The sequence below is a fragment of the Vigna angularis genome, chromosome 1 (assembly GCF_016808095.1).
Source record: "Vigna angularis cultivar LongXiaoDou No.4 chromosome 1, ASM1680809v1, whole genome shotgun sequence".
Taxonomy (NCBI): domain Eukaryota; kingdom Viridiplantae; phylum Streptophyta; class Magnoliopsida; order Fabales; family Fabaceae; genus Vigna; species Vigna angularis.
Genome location: NC_068970.1, coordinates 10,408,906 through 10,422,209, shown reverse-complemented (window position 1 = coordinate 10,422,209; position 13,304 = coordinate 10,408,906). Strand labels below are relative to the sequence as shown.

General features: G+C 29.1%; 1 protein-coding gene across 1 annotated transcript; it reads right to left on the bottom strand.

Moving 5' to 3' along the window:
• Window positions 1-4,772: 4,772 nt before the first annotated feature.
• LOC108339052 (uncharacterized) lies at window positions 4,773-6,720 on the bottom strand. The gene is made up of 3 exons (XM_017576233.2): window positions 5,999-6,720; window positions 5,740-5,912; window positions 4,773-5,114 (listed from the first exon to the last, which is right to left on the bottom strand). The coding sequence occupies exons 1-3, from the start codon at window positions 6,491-6,493 to the stop codon at window positions 4,973-4,975; spliced, it is 810 nt and encodes a 269-aa protein (XP_017431722.1). The 5' UTR covers window positions 6,494-6,720; the 3' UTR covers window positions 4,773-4,972.
• Between the last annotated feature and the right edge of the window lie 6,584 nt (window positions 6,721-13,304).

Genomic DNA, 13,304 nt, shown 5'->3' with positions numbered 1-13,304 from the left:
TTTTATTCTTATTTTAGTTATTATTTTTCAATTTTCTTAATAAAACTATTTTAAAAATATAAATTATATTTTATTAATTATTAAAATATAAAAACATAATAAGTAATATTATAATTTTTATTTAAGTTTAATATTTATTAAATTTTAAATAAAAAGCAAAAGTATTAACATATTTTATAGATTTTAATATATAAATAAGTTTTTTAAAATTTTCATTTTTATTTAAAATTTAATAATTATTTAATTTGTTTCAATATTTTATTATAATTTAATATATTTGAATATATTAAATCAAATTTATTATTATTATTATTATTTATTATTGTTATTATTATTATTATTTTATTTTATTTTTATGTTTTTAATATAACTATTATTATAATATAAATTATATTTTAATAATTATTAAAATACAAAATTATTTTAAATAATATTTAAATTTTAAATTAAATTAAATTAAATTATTATTAAGATAGTGAAGATTTTTTTTAATAAGAAAGAAAAGAAAATAGAGAAATATTTATTAAAGTTAAAAATAAAGTTTTAAAAAATTTGGAGGTGCAAGATGAGATGCCAGAAGGTTAAAAATAAAATTTTTAGAGATGCAAGATGAGATCTTGGGGGTGTAGAATGAAACACTCTAATTAATGTTATTGGTAAGTACAAAATTTCACCTATTACAACTCCCCATTTTGTTTTGCATACCAATAGATTGGGTTTTGAGATGTTTAAATTTAAAGGGAGTTGCTCCCTCCACCACCACCAACCGCTCCTTGCACCTCCCCATACTTTATTTGCCCTTTTATAAAACGGATGTCAACATCCGTTTCACCTTCAACGGATGTTGACATCCGTAACATCCATTTACATATTTTATATTTTAGTTTATTATTTTTATTTTAAAAAAAAACTTCAACGGATGTGGCCAGGATGTGCCACATCCGTTTAATAGATTTTTAAAAAGTTTTTTATTTATTATTTAAATAATAATATATAAATTAAAATAATTATTATTATTTTATTAAATAAAATAAAATTAATTTATAAATAATTAAATAATAATTTTTAAAAAATTAAATAATATTTATATATTAATTTAAAATATAAAAAATTAAAAAACTAAAAACAAAAAACAAAAGAAGGCAACGGATGTCGCCACATCCGTTAACGGATGTGGCACATCCGTTTTCATATATTTATAAAAAAAAATAATTATTATTTAAATAATAATACATAAATTAAAATTAATAATAATTATTTTATTAAATAAAATAAAATTAATTTATAAATAATTAAGTAATAATTTTAAAATAATTAAATTATATTTATATATTAATTTAAAACAAAAAAGATAAAAAAGCTAAACTAAAAAACAAAAATGCAACGGATGTCGCCACATCGGATGTGCACATCCGTTTTAATATATTTATAATAAATTTTTTAATTATTATTTAAATAATAATACATAAATTAAAATTAATAATTATTATTTTATTAAATAAAATAAAATTAATTTATAAATAATTAAGTAATAATTTTAAAATAATTAAATAATATTTATATATTAATTTAAAACAAAAAAAATAAAAAAACTAAAAGCTAAAAAGCAAAAAAGGCAACGGATGTCGCCACATCCGTTAACGGATGTGGCACGTCCGTGGAAGAATTTTTTCTTCAACGGATGTTGACATCCGTTGAAGAAAAGAGGTGGGGTGTAAAATATTTTAAAATATAAAAGATAATTTTGGAATTTTAAAAAAATGTGGTGCTGGAGGAAACAAAGTGGGGTGGTGTAGGGAGTAACCCTCAAATTTAAATTTTAACCTATGGATATTCAGTCATTCTAGTTTATTGAGATTTTTTAATTTTTCTTTTAGCAATTCAAGTCATGTAAATCATATTTCACTTGAGACATTTTTTTTATGTACTAGACTTGGTGGATTTTAAATGTTTATCTTTTCATTATTATCGTAATATTTCATGTAAATTATTTTGAGGTGAATGTATACCATATATTAAATCATAATTATCATTAGCATAATAATAATTTTTTAATTTAAAAAATAGTTTATATTTCAAAATATGATGACAAAATAAAATAAAAAATAGCAAAAAATCAAAATAAATTGAAGAAAAAAAACTTATTTTGGAGTTAACATTGATAAATTATAGTATGATATAAATTAAAAAACTACTACATATAAAATATAAATTTAAATTGTTTCTGAGTCATAATTACATATTTTTTTCTTCTTTAACACATATTTATTTTTAAATTATCTATATAACATATTGTGGACTTATTTACACATATAGTACACTTTTGATTTTAGTTTAGAATATTCTCATCTTTATTTATTGTAATTGTAGTCAAAATACCAGTAAGGATTTGGTTCTGTAAGAGAATTTTGAACTGATTTTTTTTATCTTTATTTTGAGAATATATGCATTTATATGTTTGAAATTTGTTAAATTATACTTTTGAAATAAATTTTTTATTTTTATTTATTAAAAAATAAGAGACACAAATAAATATTTTCATTTATTTTATAATTACAAACCATATATTGAATTATTCGTTCAAACCATAAAACATAGATATATGTCAACCAACACCTCACATAAATAATGAGAATATGAAACTTTGAAATTATATTGATTCAAATGATGATATAAGATTCAGACCACTCATATTGTAATTTTTTTTTTGTTTACTTCTATTTTCTTTGTATTCAACTTTGTTATTTGCAATGGGTTGAATTGAATAAACAAATTCTGTATTAAGTTATACATTTTCAATTTTGTTATTAGAATAGTTCAAATTAATTTTTTTATATAAAAATATGAACAAACTTAAAACAACTTTTATATTTCATCTTATAAACATATCATTTCACAAAATCATATTATAAGTAATTCAAAAAAAAATATTACAAAATTAATAAAAACAAATTATTAAACATATCATTTCCTAATATTTATTTCTATCTCCTATTTTTTAATAAATGAAAATAAAAAAAATTATTTCAAAAGTATAATTTAACAAATTTCAAACATACAAATACATATCTTCTTATTAAAAACTTATAATTTCTTTAATTTTCTTTTTCTTTTTCTTTTTATTTTAATAAAATTCAAAATTAAGATAAAATTAAAAATTAGTTCAGAATTTAATTCTCTAGAAATTGAATTTTGACTGATACTGTGGGGACAGTTACAAAAAACAAATGTTATGGTACACAGAATGAGGTAATTTTAAAATAAATATATTAAAGTGGAAAAAAAAATCTAATTACATATCCAAACTCAAAACCCAAATGAATTGTTGCTAGGGCTGGCATAAGAAATTAAACTATACTAAACTATACTGATTGAGTTCCCTTTTAACATCAATTCAACCAACTCCACCACCAAATTTGAGATGTAATGGCACAAATGAGTTTTAAACACTCAATAGCAGTCAGTCTCAACAAATTAAACTTGAGGAAAACAATGGAACTTCATTTAAAGATGTCTAGCAAATTCCTCGACCGCAATTTCCACAACCCTTCCTTCTTCTCCTCCACCATTCCCAGATCCTTCACGGCCTTAATCCTAGCAAGTCCAAAATCCCCAATCTTTACTCCAAAATCCTCATCCAGCAACACATTATTCGGCTTTATATCCCATGAATCACCGAAGGCTAACACGCTTGGTGCAAATACTCCAACCCCTTCTCACCAAAACGGGCAATGTCAAACCTCTTCCACCAACACATCAGCTTCGGACACCGCAGGTCTAGCAACGCATCCTGCAAACTCCGATTCGGCATCAGCTTGTAAACTAGAACCAGCTTCTAACTGTGCCGGTCCAAAGAAAAACCAAGCAACTAAATAACAAATGGCGACTTCATATTCGAATACAGCGTCAACTCGTTGGAGAACTCTCTCTCCTGGATTTATCTGAGCGAGTCCATAACCTTCAACGTCATGGTCTGGCCGAAAGGCAGAGTTGCTTTGTGAATCGAACCGAACCCGCCCGCCATACTTGAGCTTCTTTGACGGTGAGAATGAGTTTGCCCACAACGTAAAACCGAGTAAGACGTTGCTAATTGTGCTCAAACAGCGCTGATAGTAAGAAAGTTTCCCCAATTTGGCACAGATTGAAGAAGCAAACCACAAATCCTTACTTTTAATCAGATTTTTCTAATTAAAACGTAGTGTTTTTTTAAATTAAAGTTTTTTTAAAATGACCAAACCATGAAACATAATTTTTAATTTCGTTCATCCAACAGTAAGATCCAAATTCATTTAATTTTCAAAAAAAAAAAGTCTATGAGAACATTCAAATTACGATGAACTATTTAAAAAGATTTTATACAAATAAGAATATCTGAAATGATTAAACTTAAAAAAAATAAAAATCACCCCTGCCTTTCCTTTTGCCCACACCGAATCCAAACTTACTTTCTTCACTTTTCTTTCTACAAAGAATCCTCAACTTGATCCAAAAACAGCAGGGAACAAAAATAAAATGACAAAGTCATGAAATCATAGACGACCTCTATCAGATCAAAAGTTAAAGTAGTGTTCAATATCGCAACTTCCCAAAACAACACAACTTTAATTGAAAATAATAATACTAAACTCGTGTATCAAACTCTACTTAACTAAAAAGGAAATTATTTTGAGAAAGACCATTTAACACTTGAATGTCGCGCTTTGCAGACTCAAACTCATTTATCTCCGGAATATTATAATTTTTTTCCTAGAATTTTTTAAGTAAAGGCAAGATTTGACAAATCAAGGAGAATAATGTCCCCCATCTTTTATTCTACAGTATGGCTACATCAATCTACATTAATGACAAGGTGGATAATAACCATTTATCATTATCACTGTTCTCATCGGCCAAAAATATTACAAGGTTAAGGTCGTATAAACAAAGGTTAGAAAGTTATATTATATGAAAGCCAGCCACCAGTGGAACCAGCTTAAGAAGCAGCAGCTAAAGGAGGAGCGGGTGAAGCAACTCCATGTAAGAAACTGCCAGATTTCTCACAGGAATCTTCTTCAACTTCATCTTCTTCTTCCTCAGCATCCCAAAGAAAATGAGCATAGGATGCCAGAACATAACTACAAAACAAAGCAAGCGTTTTATAAATTCACAGAACGAGTTAACTATATTTCCACAAAAACATATTCTTAATTTCTGATCTAGGGGTCATCCCTCTCCAAATTATTGAACCAAAAATTGCTGTCTTTTACGCTTCATTCAACCAGCCATTTTGAAACATGAATTTTGATAAGAAATTTGCGTCAGCCAGAGATTATATTATCCTCACAAAATTCATGAAAGTAATACTTATTTGTAATATTCAATCCAAACAATCATCTTTTTCTAAAGTAGTTTCTTCAATTATGCACTAAGCACTATTTACAGTAGATCAATAATCAATTAGAAACTACATATATGTAAAAGTTGAAAAATTTGTAATATTTTAGTAACTGGATTATAAATATAATTAACTATAAATTATAATAAAAATTAGTACTTAGCCTTAATATGCAAACACTACGTTAAACAACTGAAATTTGTCCTTAATTACTACAAAAAAGTTCCATACATGTCCATCTACTTAGACACGAAACTATGAAGTCCCAAATATACCACACACACACACATACATATTATTAACGAATCGTGTCAGTGAATCAAGCTTAAATAGAACAAAGAAAGAGAAGACTTGATGATTGTTACCAGTCATCAGGAGCAGCTTTAACTGCTTGATCAAAATAAGTCTCCGCTCGCGAAGCATCCTTGTGGCTCTCCCAAATCAAATCTGCATACATGGACAGCACTTTCCCATCATTTGGATTCGCCAATATCGCTCTCCCACAGTACTCCTCTGCTTTCACATAGTCCCCTCGAACCTGCCATCAAATAAACAATTACACATATTCTCATCCATCGCTTTACACAGTCGACAAGTCACTCAAATATTCGCCAACTCACGTACCTCTTTCAAGTACCTCGCGTAGTTTCCAAGAAACAGAGGGTTCCCTGGATTAGCTTCGATCATCGTTCGGTAATACAAGTCCGTGCCATCGTTCCCGTTATTCGAATCCCAACACCCCGATCCCCCGCCGTCACCGTTGTCCCATCCGCCGCCACCGCCACTTCCGCCGCCTTCAGTGGACGCACTCTCGCCTTCGTCAGACTCGGAGAACGAAAACAGAGCGGAGCCGAACGAGGTCGTTTTGGCGCGCGCGGAGAGATCCGTCTCCGACAGCGCCCGCGTCATTCTGCTCGGGGAAGCGTCAACTGGCGACAGCGAACTCGACGACGCCGACAGCGTGAGTGAGGGCGTCCGCGGGATCCGGTGAAGGATTTCGTGTTCGTGGAGCGAATCATTGAGGGTTGGGTTCGGGTTCGGGTTTGGGTTTGGGTTGGGGATGCAGGATTTGAGAATCGGAGTGGACGAGCTTCGAAGAAGCATTGTGGCTGTTGTCATGGATGTATGGAATGTCGTCGTCGTCCTCTCTGAAACGGTGAAATGAAAAGCAAGAGAGCCTGGTTGATGATGGAGAAGAGAAGAAGGAGGAACACTCGCTGACTAACGCGTCAGAGAGGTGAGGATGGTGGAGAATGGCGACGTAGCTTTATTGAAGGAAGTGATAAATGATCTTGGCCGTTGATTTTTTTATGGAGTGGGGTCCTTAAATGTGGCCCCACGAGCGGGAGTTTCACGTGAAGTAGGACCTTGTGATAGGATTTGGAGGCGTTGGATCTGGTTTGGACGGTGGGGATGGTGCGAAGGGACGAGGTGTGGTGTGGGGTGTGTGCAGTGGTGGAGATTTTTTAAGGGTGACTGGTGAGGTTGGGAAACGTTGGGGTCGCCTTCCTCGGGGCCTCTGCTTTGGATGTATGCTACGAGTCTTGGTTCAGCCGCGCCGCGAGAGATTGTTGTGGGTCCCGCTCTTCAAACTATTTGATGCCTGGGCTTTCTTGTCATTTCATGCTTCTTTGTTGCGTTGTGAGGTTTTCCTATTGTTAGATATTTTATATTCTTTCTTCTCTTTTAATATTTTATAATTCCTTTCTTCCTGTTTTAATAACTTAATCTGATATTTCTCCTATTAAAACTCACTAACTCCGTCACATTTCTCATTTTCTAAAATAAAAATATTCTTTTTAAACTATACAGGAATTATCTTCCTTTGTATGACCCACTTGCATCGTGACGGACTACTTGGTCAGGACATACTTTATCTTAAAAAAAATATCTCCGTTCTCAACAAATTAAACATAAGTCAAATAACATAATCAATTGCCTTCGGCAAAACACTCCTACGTTACAATAATACAAGCTGCAAACAATATATTTTATCAATTAAAGTAATTAAATTATCAGATAAAACACTACTAGTTTAATTAAGTATTCTATATAATACTCAAAGCGGACAAAATTATCACTCAGAATATTATATAACTTTTATCCACAAGCATAAACAATATATATAATTACTTTGTTATTATCATTTCAAAAGATAATGTTGTAACCAAAATAAATTCATATCTAATAATAATTATAAAATGGTACAACTATGGAGTTTTAAAAAAAATAACAGGTAAAGAAATTCAAATTCAAAGTATAAACAACTATATCATCATCACCATCTTTTATTAGACCAAAATTTAATTTTTCATTTCCTTACACTAAATAATGAATAAGAAAAAACACACAAAAACAAAAAAGAGAAAATTAGTTTATAAAAAAAATAAACATAAGCTTAATTCAAACATTCATATAACAATCAAATATATAATCAAATATATAATTAGAGATTCTCTAGATTTAATTATCTAGATATGCGCATCAATATTTGATTTACACATATATTTTTGGGTCTCTACTACTATGTAAAGTTATTATTTTTTTCAATGAAGGACACTCTTGGTACTTAGTGTGAAAACTATTGCTGCTTATTAGATAGACTCTAACTAGACTCTAATACCATGTTGGACATTAAGCCTAACACAACCTCACAAAGTCGACTTGTAAAGTAAGGTTTACACTAACTTATATACTATAAATTGACATTTTCTCTAGTCGAGGTAAGACTTCTAACATTATGATATTCAATTTGAAGAAGAATATTGAATCACACTCAAAATATATAAGATTTAAATTTGGGTTTTTATAATTCATAACTAAAAAAAAAATCACAAAGACAAAACTCAATTTTCTATCACAATTTTTATATCTCATTATATTTGAGAGTACATCATTTTATAGGATGAATTATGCATAACATTATTAATTCCACATTAATTTTTAGTAAGTATTTTTTAATATCCATGAAAATTCAAAAGACCCATCAAGATGATATCCTTCCTCGTTATTCAACCTTATTATTCAAGAACATTCTCAATCATCATCAAATGTCATGAGTATATTTCCTCCAAAAGAAACATAATACTTGGATCAAAGATATGTTTTTTTATTGATTTTTCATTTTAAAACTACAATCCTTACAAAGGTAGTTGATTTTTATTATCACTATTTTCTTCCTCTCTTTTTTTTCATTTATTTCTTCTTTTCTCTTCTCTATATCTTTTTCTTTTTGAATTTCTATTTTTCTCAACTTCTCCTTTTATTTTCTTTTTCACTTAATTCTTCCTCTTTTATTTCTTTTTCTATCAACTCCTTTTTTTATTTTTTTTTCTTTACTAATTTTCTTTTCCTCCACCTCTCTTTTTTTTCATCACTTGAACATGTTTTTCTGAATGTTCAACAAACATTTTCTCTTTATTATACCTTGTTCTTTATTTTTTTTTTCTTTCAATTTCCTTTCCATTTGTGAGCAAACCCATCAACAAACATGTCTCATAGGTAAAGTTGAGGAACACTTTTACCACCAGTACCTACCAAAAATATGAAAATACAAACAAAATTTGAAAGTATATATAAAAAAAAATAATTGAATATTAAGAAACAAAGCTTTGATACCAACTTATAAGTAATTTAAATATTTAGTTTAGAAAAAACTATTGATGCTACACTAAAAAGAGATAAAAATGTGATTGATAAGTCATGAAGTTGATCGCTACATATATTCTTAAAAAGATTTATTATATGTAATTTATATTACATGAATCATTATTTTTCCTATATTTAATTAAAATAAAAATTACAAACAAAAAGAAAAAAAACTCTTCCCGATCTCTTAGAAGATTATATTAACAAACAATAAACTTTGGTAAGATAAGTTCTAACTCATGGTTTTGATATCATGTTAAACTGATGTTTGCATTTAATTATATATTATAAATTGATTTTATTTATAGTCGATATGAAACTTTTAACATGAGTGTTATGTGTTTTAAGGATAAAAGAAATGAAAACTATTATATATACAGGTATGTTTCACGATGAAAAAGTGAAAAAAAAAACTGTCTTAAAAGATAAATGAATTGAAAAGATAATTGTCGTCAGCATGATTGTGGGATTTGTTGGATTTCCTTGTGGTTGAAGTTGCATACTTGAAGGGAGGAAGGAACAAAAACCTAATGTGCTTGAGATAGAGAAGAAGAAGAAAAAAGTGTCGAGAAGAGGAAGGAATAGAACCATGAAGAGAAGAAGAGTAAGGAACATCACTTTTTTTATTAAAGTGTTTTTCCCCAAATCGTTGACAAAGGAGGGAACAACAAAAACCTAGCCCTAACCAGTGTTGCATGTGCAAGAAAGGAAACTGCCATGCATGTGTAGAGCAGTGCAGAGAAAAGAATGGAGTGTGTGTCACGTGCAGTGAGAGCATTTAAAAATTCAAAGTCAAGTGTTTACATGAATTTAAACCCGTTACATTCAACTCCAAAGAAAACTAATAACTCATTTTTTTTAAAGCACATTTTTTTATTGATAAAAAATTATATATGATAAATGATTATAGAGATATTATTTAATCATTACTTTAAAAATTTTAAATCAATTGGATCCATACAAAAAATATATAATATCTTCCCATACAAATTTATTTATAAGAGTTCTATAATAAAATCAAATAAAATATACATATGATTTTTTTATCTATCAAATTTTATTTCGGGACACAATTTATCGTGCTTTATTTCACATTTATAGCAAGCACTATATATGTTTTTTTATTAATAATAATAAAATAAAAGATACACATTTAGAAAAATGTCAATTTTGCTGGCTGATAATATCTTGGCATTTAAATAAAAGATTTAAAGAAGACAACAACCACAAAGCCCCAATCTACTTAAAGCTATATTTAATGAAGTGTCCACTGAAGAGAAAACAAAATCTCTTGACTGTGTGGTATAAAGATGTTTTGTTATTGGCTATCAATCAAATTCAAACACTAGAAGCACTAGCTCGTGTCCTCGACGTGGACAACTAATACAAATTTCTAAAATGGAGTACTGAGAAGGAATACGTCAAATATCTTATTCAAACGTGATTAAAGTATTTACTATTTTTTTAATAAATAATTCATCAAAGAACTCAATTAAGTAATACGTACATTTTGTTTATTGGAAAAGAAGAGGATTTGAGATATTACGTAATGAATCTGAACCACTCAAATAAATAACATATTCATAATATCATTAGTGTGTCTTGGCGTTTTCAATATAAAAGCTAGAAGAATCGTTGCTAAAATATCTACCACCTTAGATAAATAATTTTACTTCTTAAATTCCTGAAAATTGAAAATAAAAAACAGCAGGCCAGTTAGTCAAGTTATGCGAACTATTATTATTATTATTACTAAAGAAGATAATTTAAATAATTTATTTAATTATAATTTTTTAATTACAATATTTAATAATAACTTCAATTATTTTTATAATTTTCAAAAAGCCAATTTTAATTTTTTATAGCCTTTTATTAATGAATTAAATTATTTTTTAAAAAAATTCAAAAGTGCGAACACAAGCGTGATATATTTTCAATATATAAAACAACTCAGTTATAAATTTTATATTAAACAGTACTGCTTATAATATTTTATAATAATGATAATAGAATATGCTTTATTTTGTAACTGTGCAACACCTTTCGGTCATGTCTTCTCCTTTTCTAATTCCTTCTTTCTTTTATTAATTTTTTCTTCAGAGACACAGTTTCTTCAACTATATTTTCTCTTACTTTCGTATGCATATTTGAAATAATTATGTAGGTGCAGAAGGAAAAAAAAGCATAAAGTGGTTAATTCAAAGTTTTCATATAATTACTAATGATGTGTTCGCTTTTATTGTTGACAGATATTACATTAGATGGATTTGAGAATGAGTATGGTATTTGTATTTAAGGATTTGCGAGTGATGGAGACGTGCATACGTAGGATTTGCAGGATATTCCATCTCGATGAGTACGTAGGGAGGATTTTGGAAAGGGGAATGTATTTTTACAGGATTATTCTCCTTTTATTTCCTGTATTTTCTTTATGAGGGTCATCTGCCTTTGCGAAACTGCGAAGGAGGGAATCCGGACCGAGATAATGGAACCGATTATGTGAGTATTGAGTGGGAGGATAATCGGTTATGTTATACATGAAACCGATTCCAGCAAGCTTCACCCTTCTACTACTATATTCCATACTAAAGTTTTATAAAAATATATGAGCTAAAACTCACTAAATCTACATTTACAAATTCATTTAATAAACAAATTTTAATATCAGCAATAAGACACATCAACATACATCAATTTTCAATTCAATATACCATCTTTCTCAAACACTCAATACATCAGATTTCACAATTTAATTAAAGTTCACAAATCAATCTTCACATCATCATACAAACATCAAATATTACATGCATACCAAATTCAAACTAAATAAACTAGTTTTCCTTACCTGGTTGATGCTTCGACGGTGCTAAAAACTCTAAAATTCCTCCTACGACTCCAAGATCTCTACTTGCTCCTACATTTCATGACAATTTGATTAGAGTATACCCACAATATCATTGATCAACAAAGAGTCTTAGAAAAAACTCAGACCCCAAAAGAGTGAAGAAAACCCCTACATGCAAAGACACCAAAATTTAAAGAAAATGGTAGAAATCGACTTACTTTATAGCTAAAATCAATAAACTAGAAATGAAGATTCCACCTCAAAAAATTCTCAGGCAATCTCTATTCTTATGATAGATGAATAGGAAGTTATGATGTCTAGAAAGAAAGCAAATGAAATTTAAAGAAAATAGTTTTAGAGAGATAAAGTTCTTTATACAATGAAACTTCATATTAGTAAATTTTCTTTATATGGTTGATTTTTTTGAAATAAAATAACAGAGTTCATTATTTAAAACATTCTACCATATCTAATGTCTGTTTTTTTAGAGTCTTACACTCTTCCTTTCTTTCCTTATTTTTATTTTGAATCTTCTCTTCTTTTGTCATTGTTTCTTTATTATAATAAAGAAAATCATATTGATTCTAAAAATATATAAAATTAATTAAGACTACAACTATACCGTTTTGCAAACAATATATTTTATTCAAATATAACAATCAGGAAAATAATGAGGGTGTTGCTCCCTCCACCACCACCCTATACTTCCTCCACCTCCCCACATTATTTTAAATACAATTATATCCTTAAGTTAAAAAGATTTTTACTTTTACCCTATTTTAAATAATTTGAAACCCTAATTTTACTTTCCCAGCACCCACCCACGGAACTCTCTTTTCCTTTCTCCATTTTCGTTTCACCTCCCCACCTCCCGCACTTCCATTCCTTTTTCTTCCCAGTTTTTTTTTTTGGTTTGAAAGCTTCCATTGCCGCCGTGGTGTGAAGGAGCGTCGCCGCCGTGGTGTGGAGGAACATCGAGGAACGTCCAGAGCATCAACCAACGTGATCCTTCAATGGATGTCAACATCCGTTTAAGGTAAAACGGATGTCGACATCCGTTTTTCCTTAAACGGATGTTGACATCCGTTGAAGGATGTTGACATCCATTGAAGGATGTCACCTCCGTTTAAAGGTTACATTTTTTATTTTAGGGTTTTATTTCAAGGTTTATTCGAATACGAGGAAGCACGCACTGCACCACTCCACGCACTGCACCACGAGAGAAAGACGGCTTGATAATTCTTTCCACCACCACCAACCTTTGCAACTTGTAGTATCTCACAACGACGAAAGAAAGAGAGGAAGAAATATAATGTTAAAATGAAAGAAAAGTATTTTACTCATGTACGGGACTAGAATATGTTATTAATGAAATAGGTTGTGAATGGGTAAAATTAAAAAATAATAACCCTAAATATAAAATTTTAGTGAGGGACA

Bases quoted from the DNA above. Each gene is read 5' to 3' on its own strand.
- LOC108339052 (XM_017576233.2), bottom strand. From the start codon at position 6,493: ATGACAACAGCCACAATGCTTCTTCGAAGCTCGTCCACTCCGATTCTC. The intron at 5,913-5,998 runs GTACGTGAGTTG...ATTTGATGGCAG, and splicing joins ACGCGAGGTACTTGAAAGAG to GTTCGAGGGGACTATGTGAA. The intron at 5,115-5,739 runs GTAACAATCATC...TTTGTTTTGTAG, and splicing joins AAAGCTGCTCCTGATGACTG to TTATGTTCTGGCATCCTATG.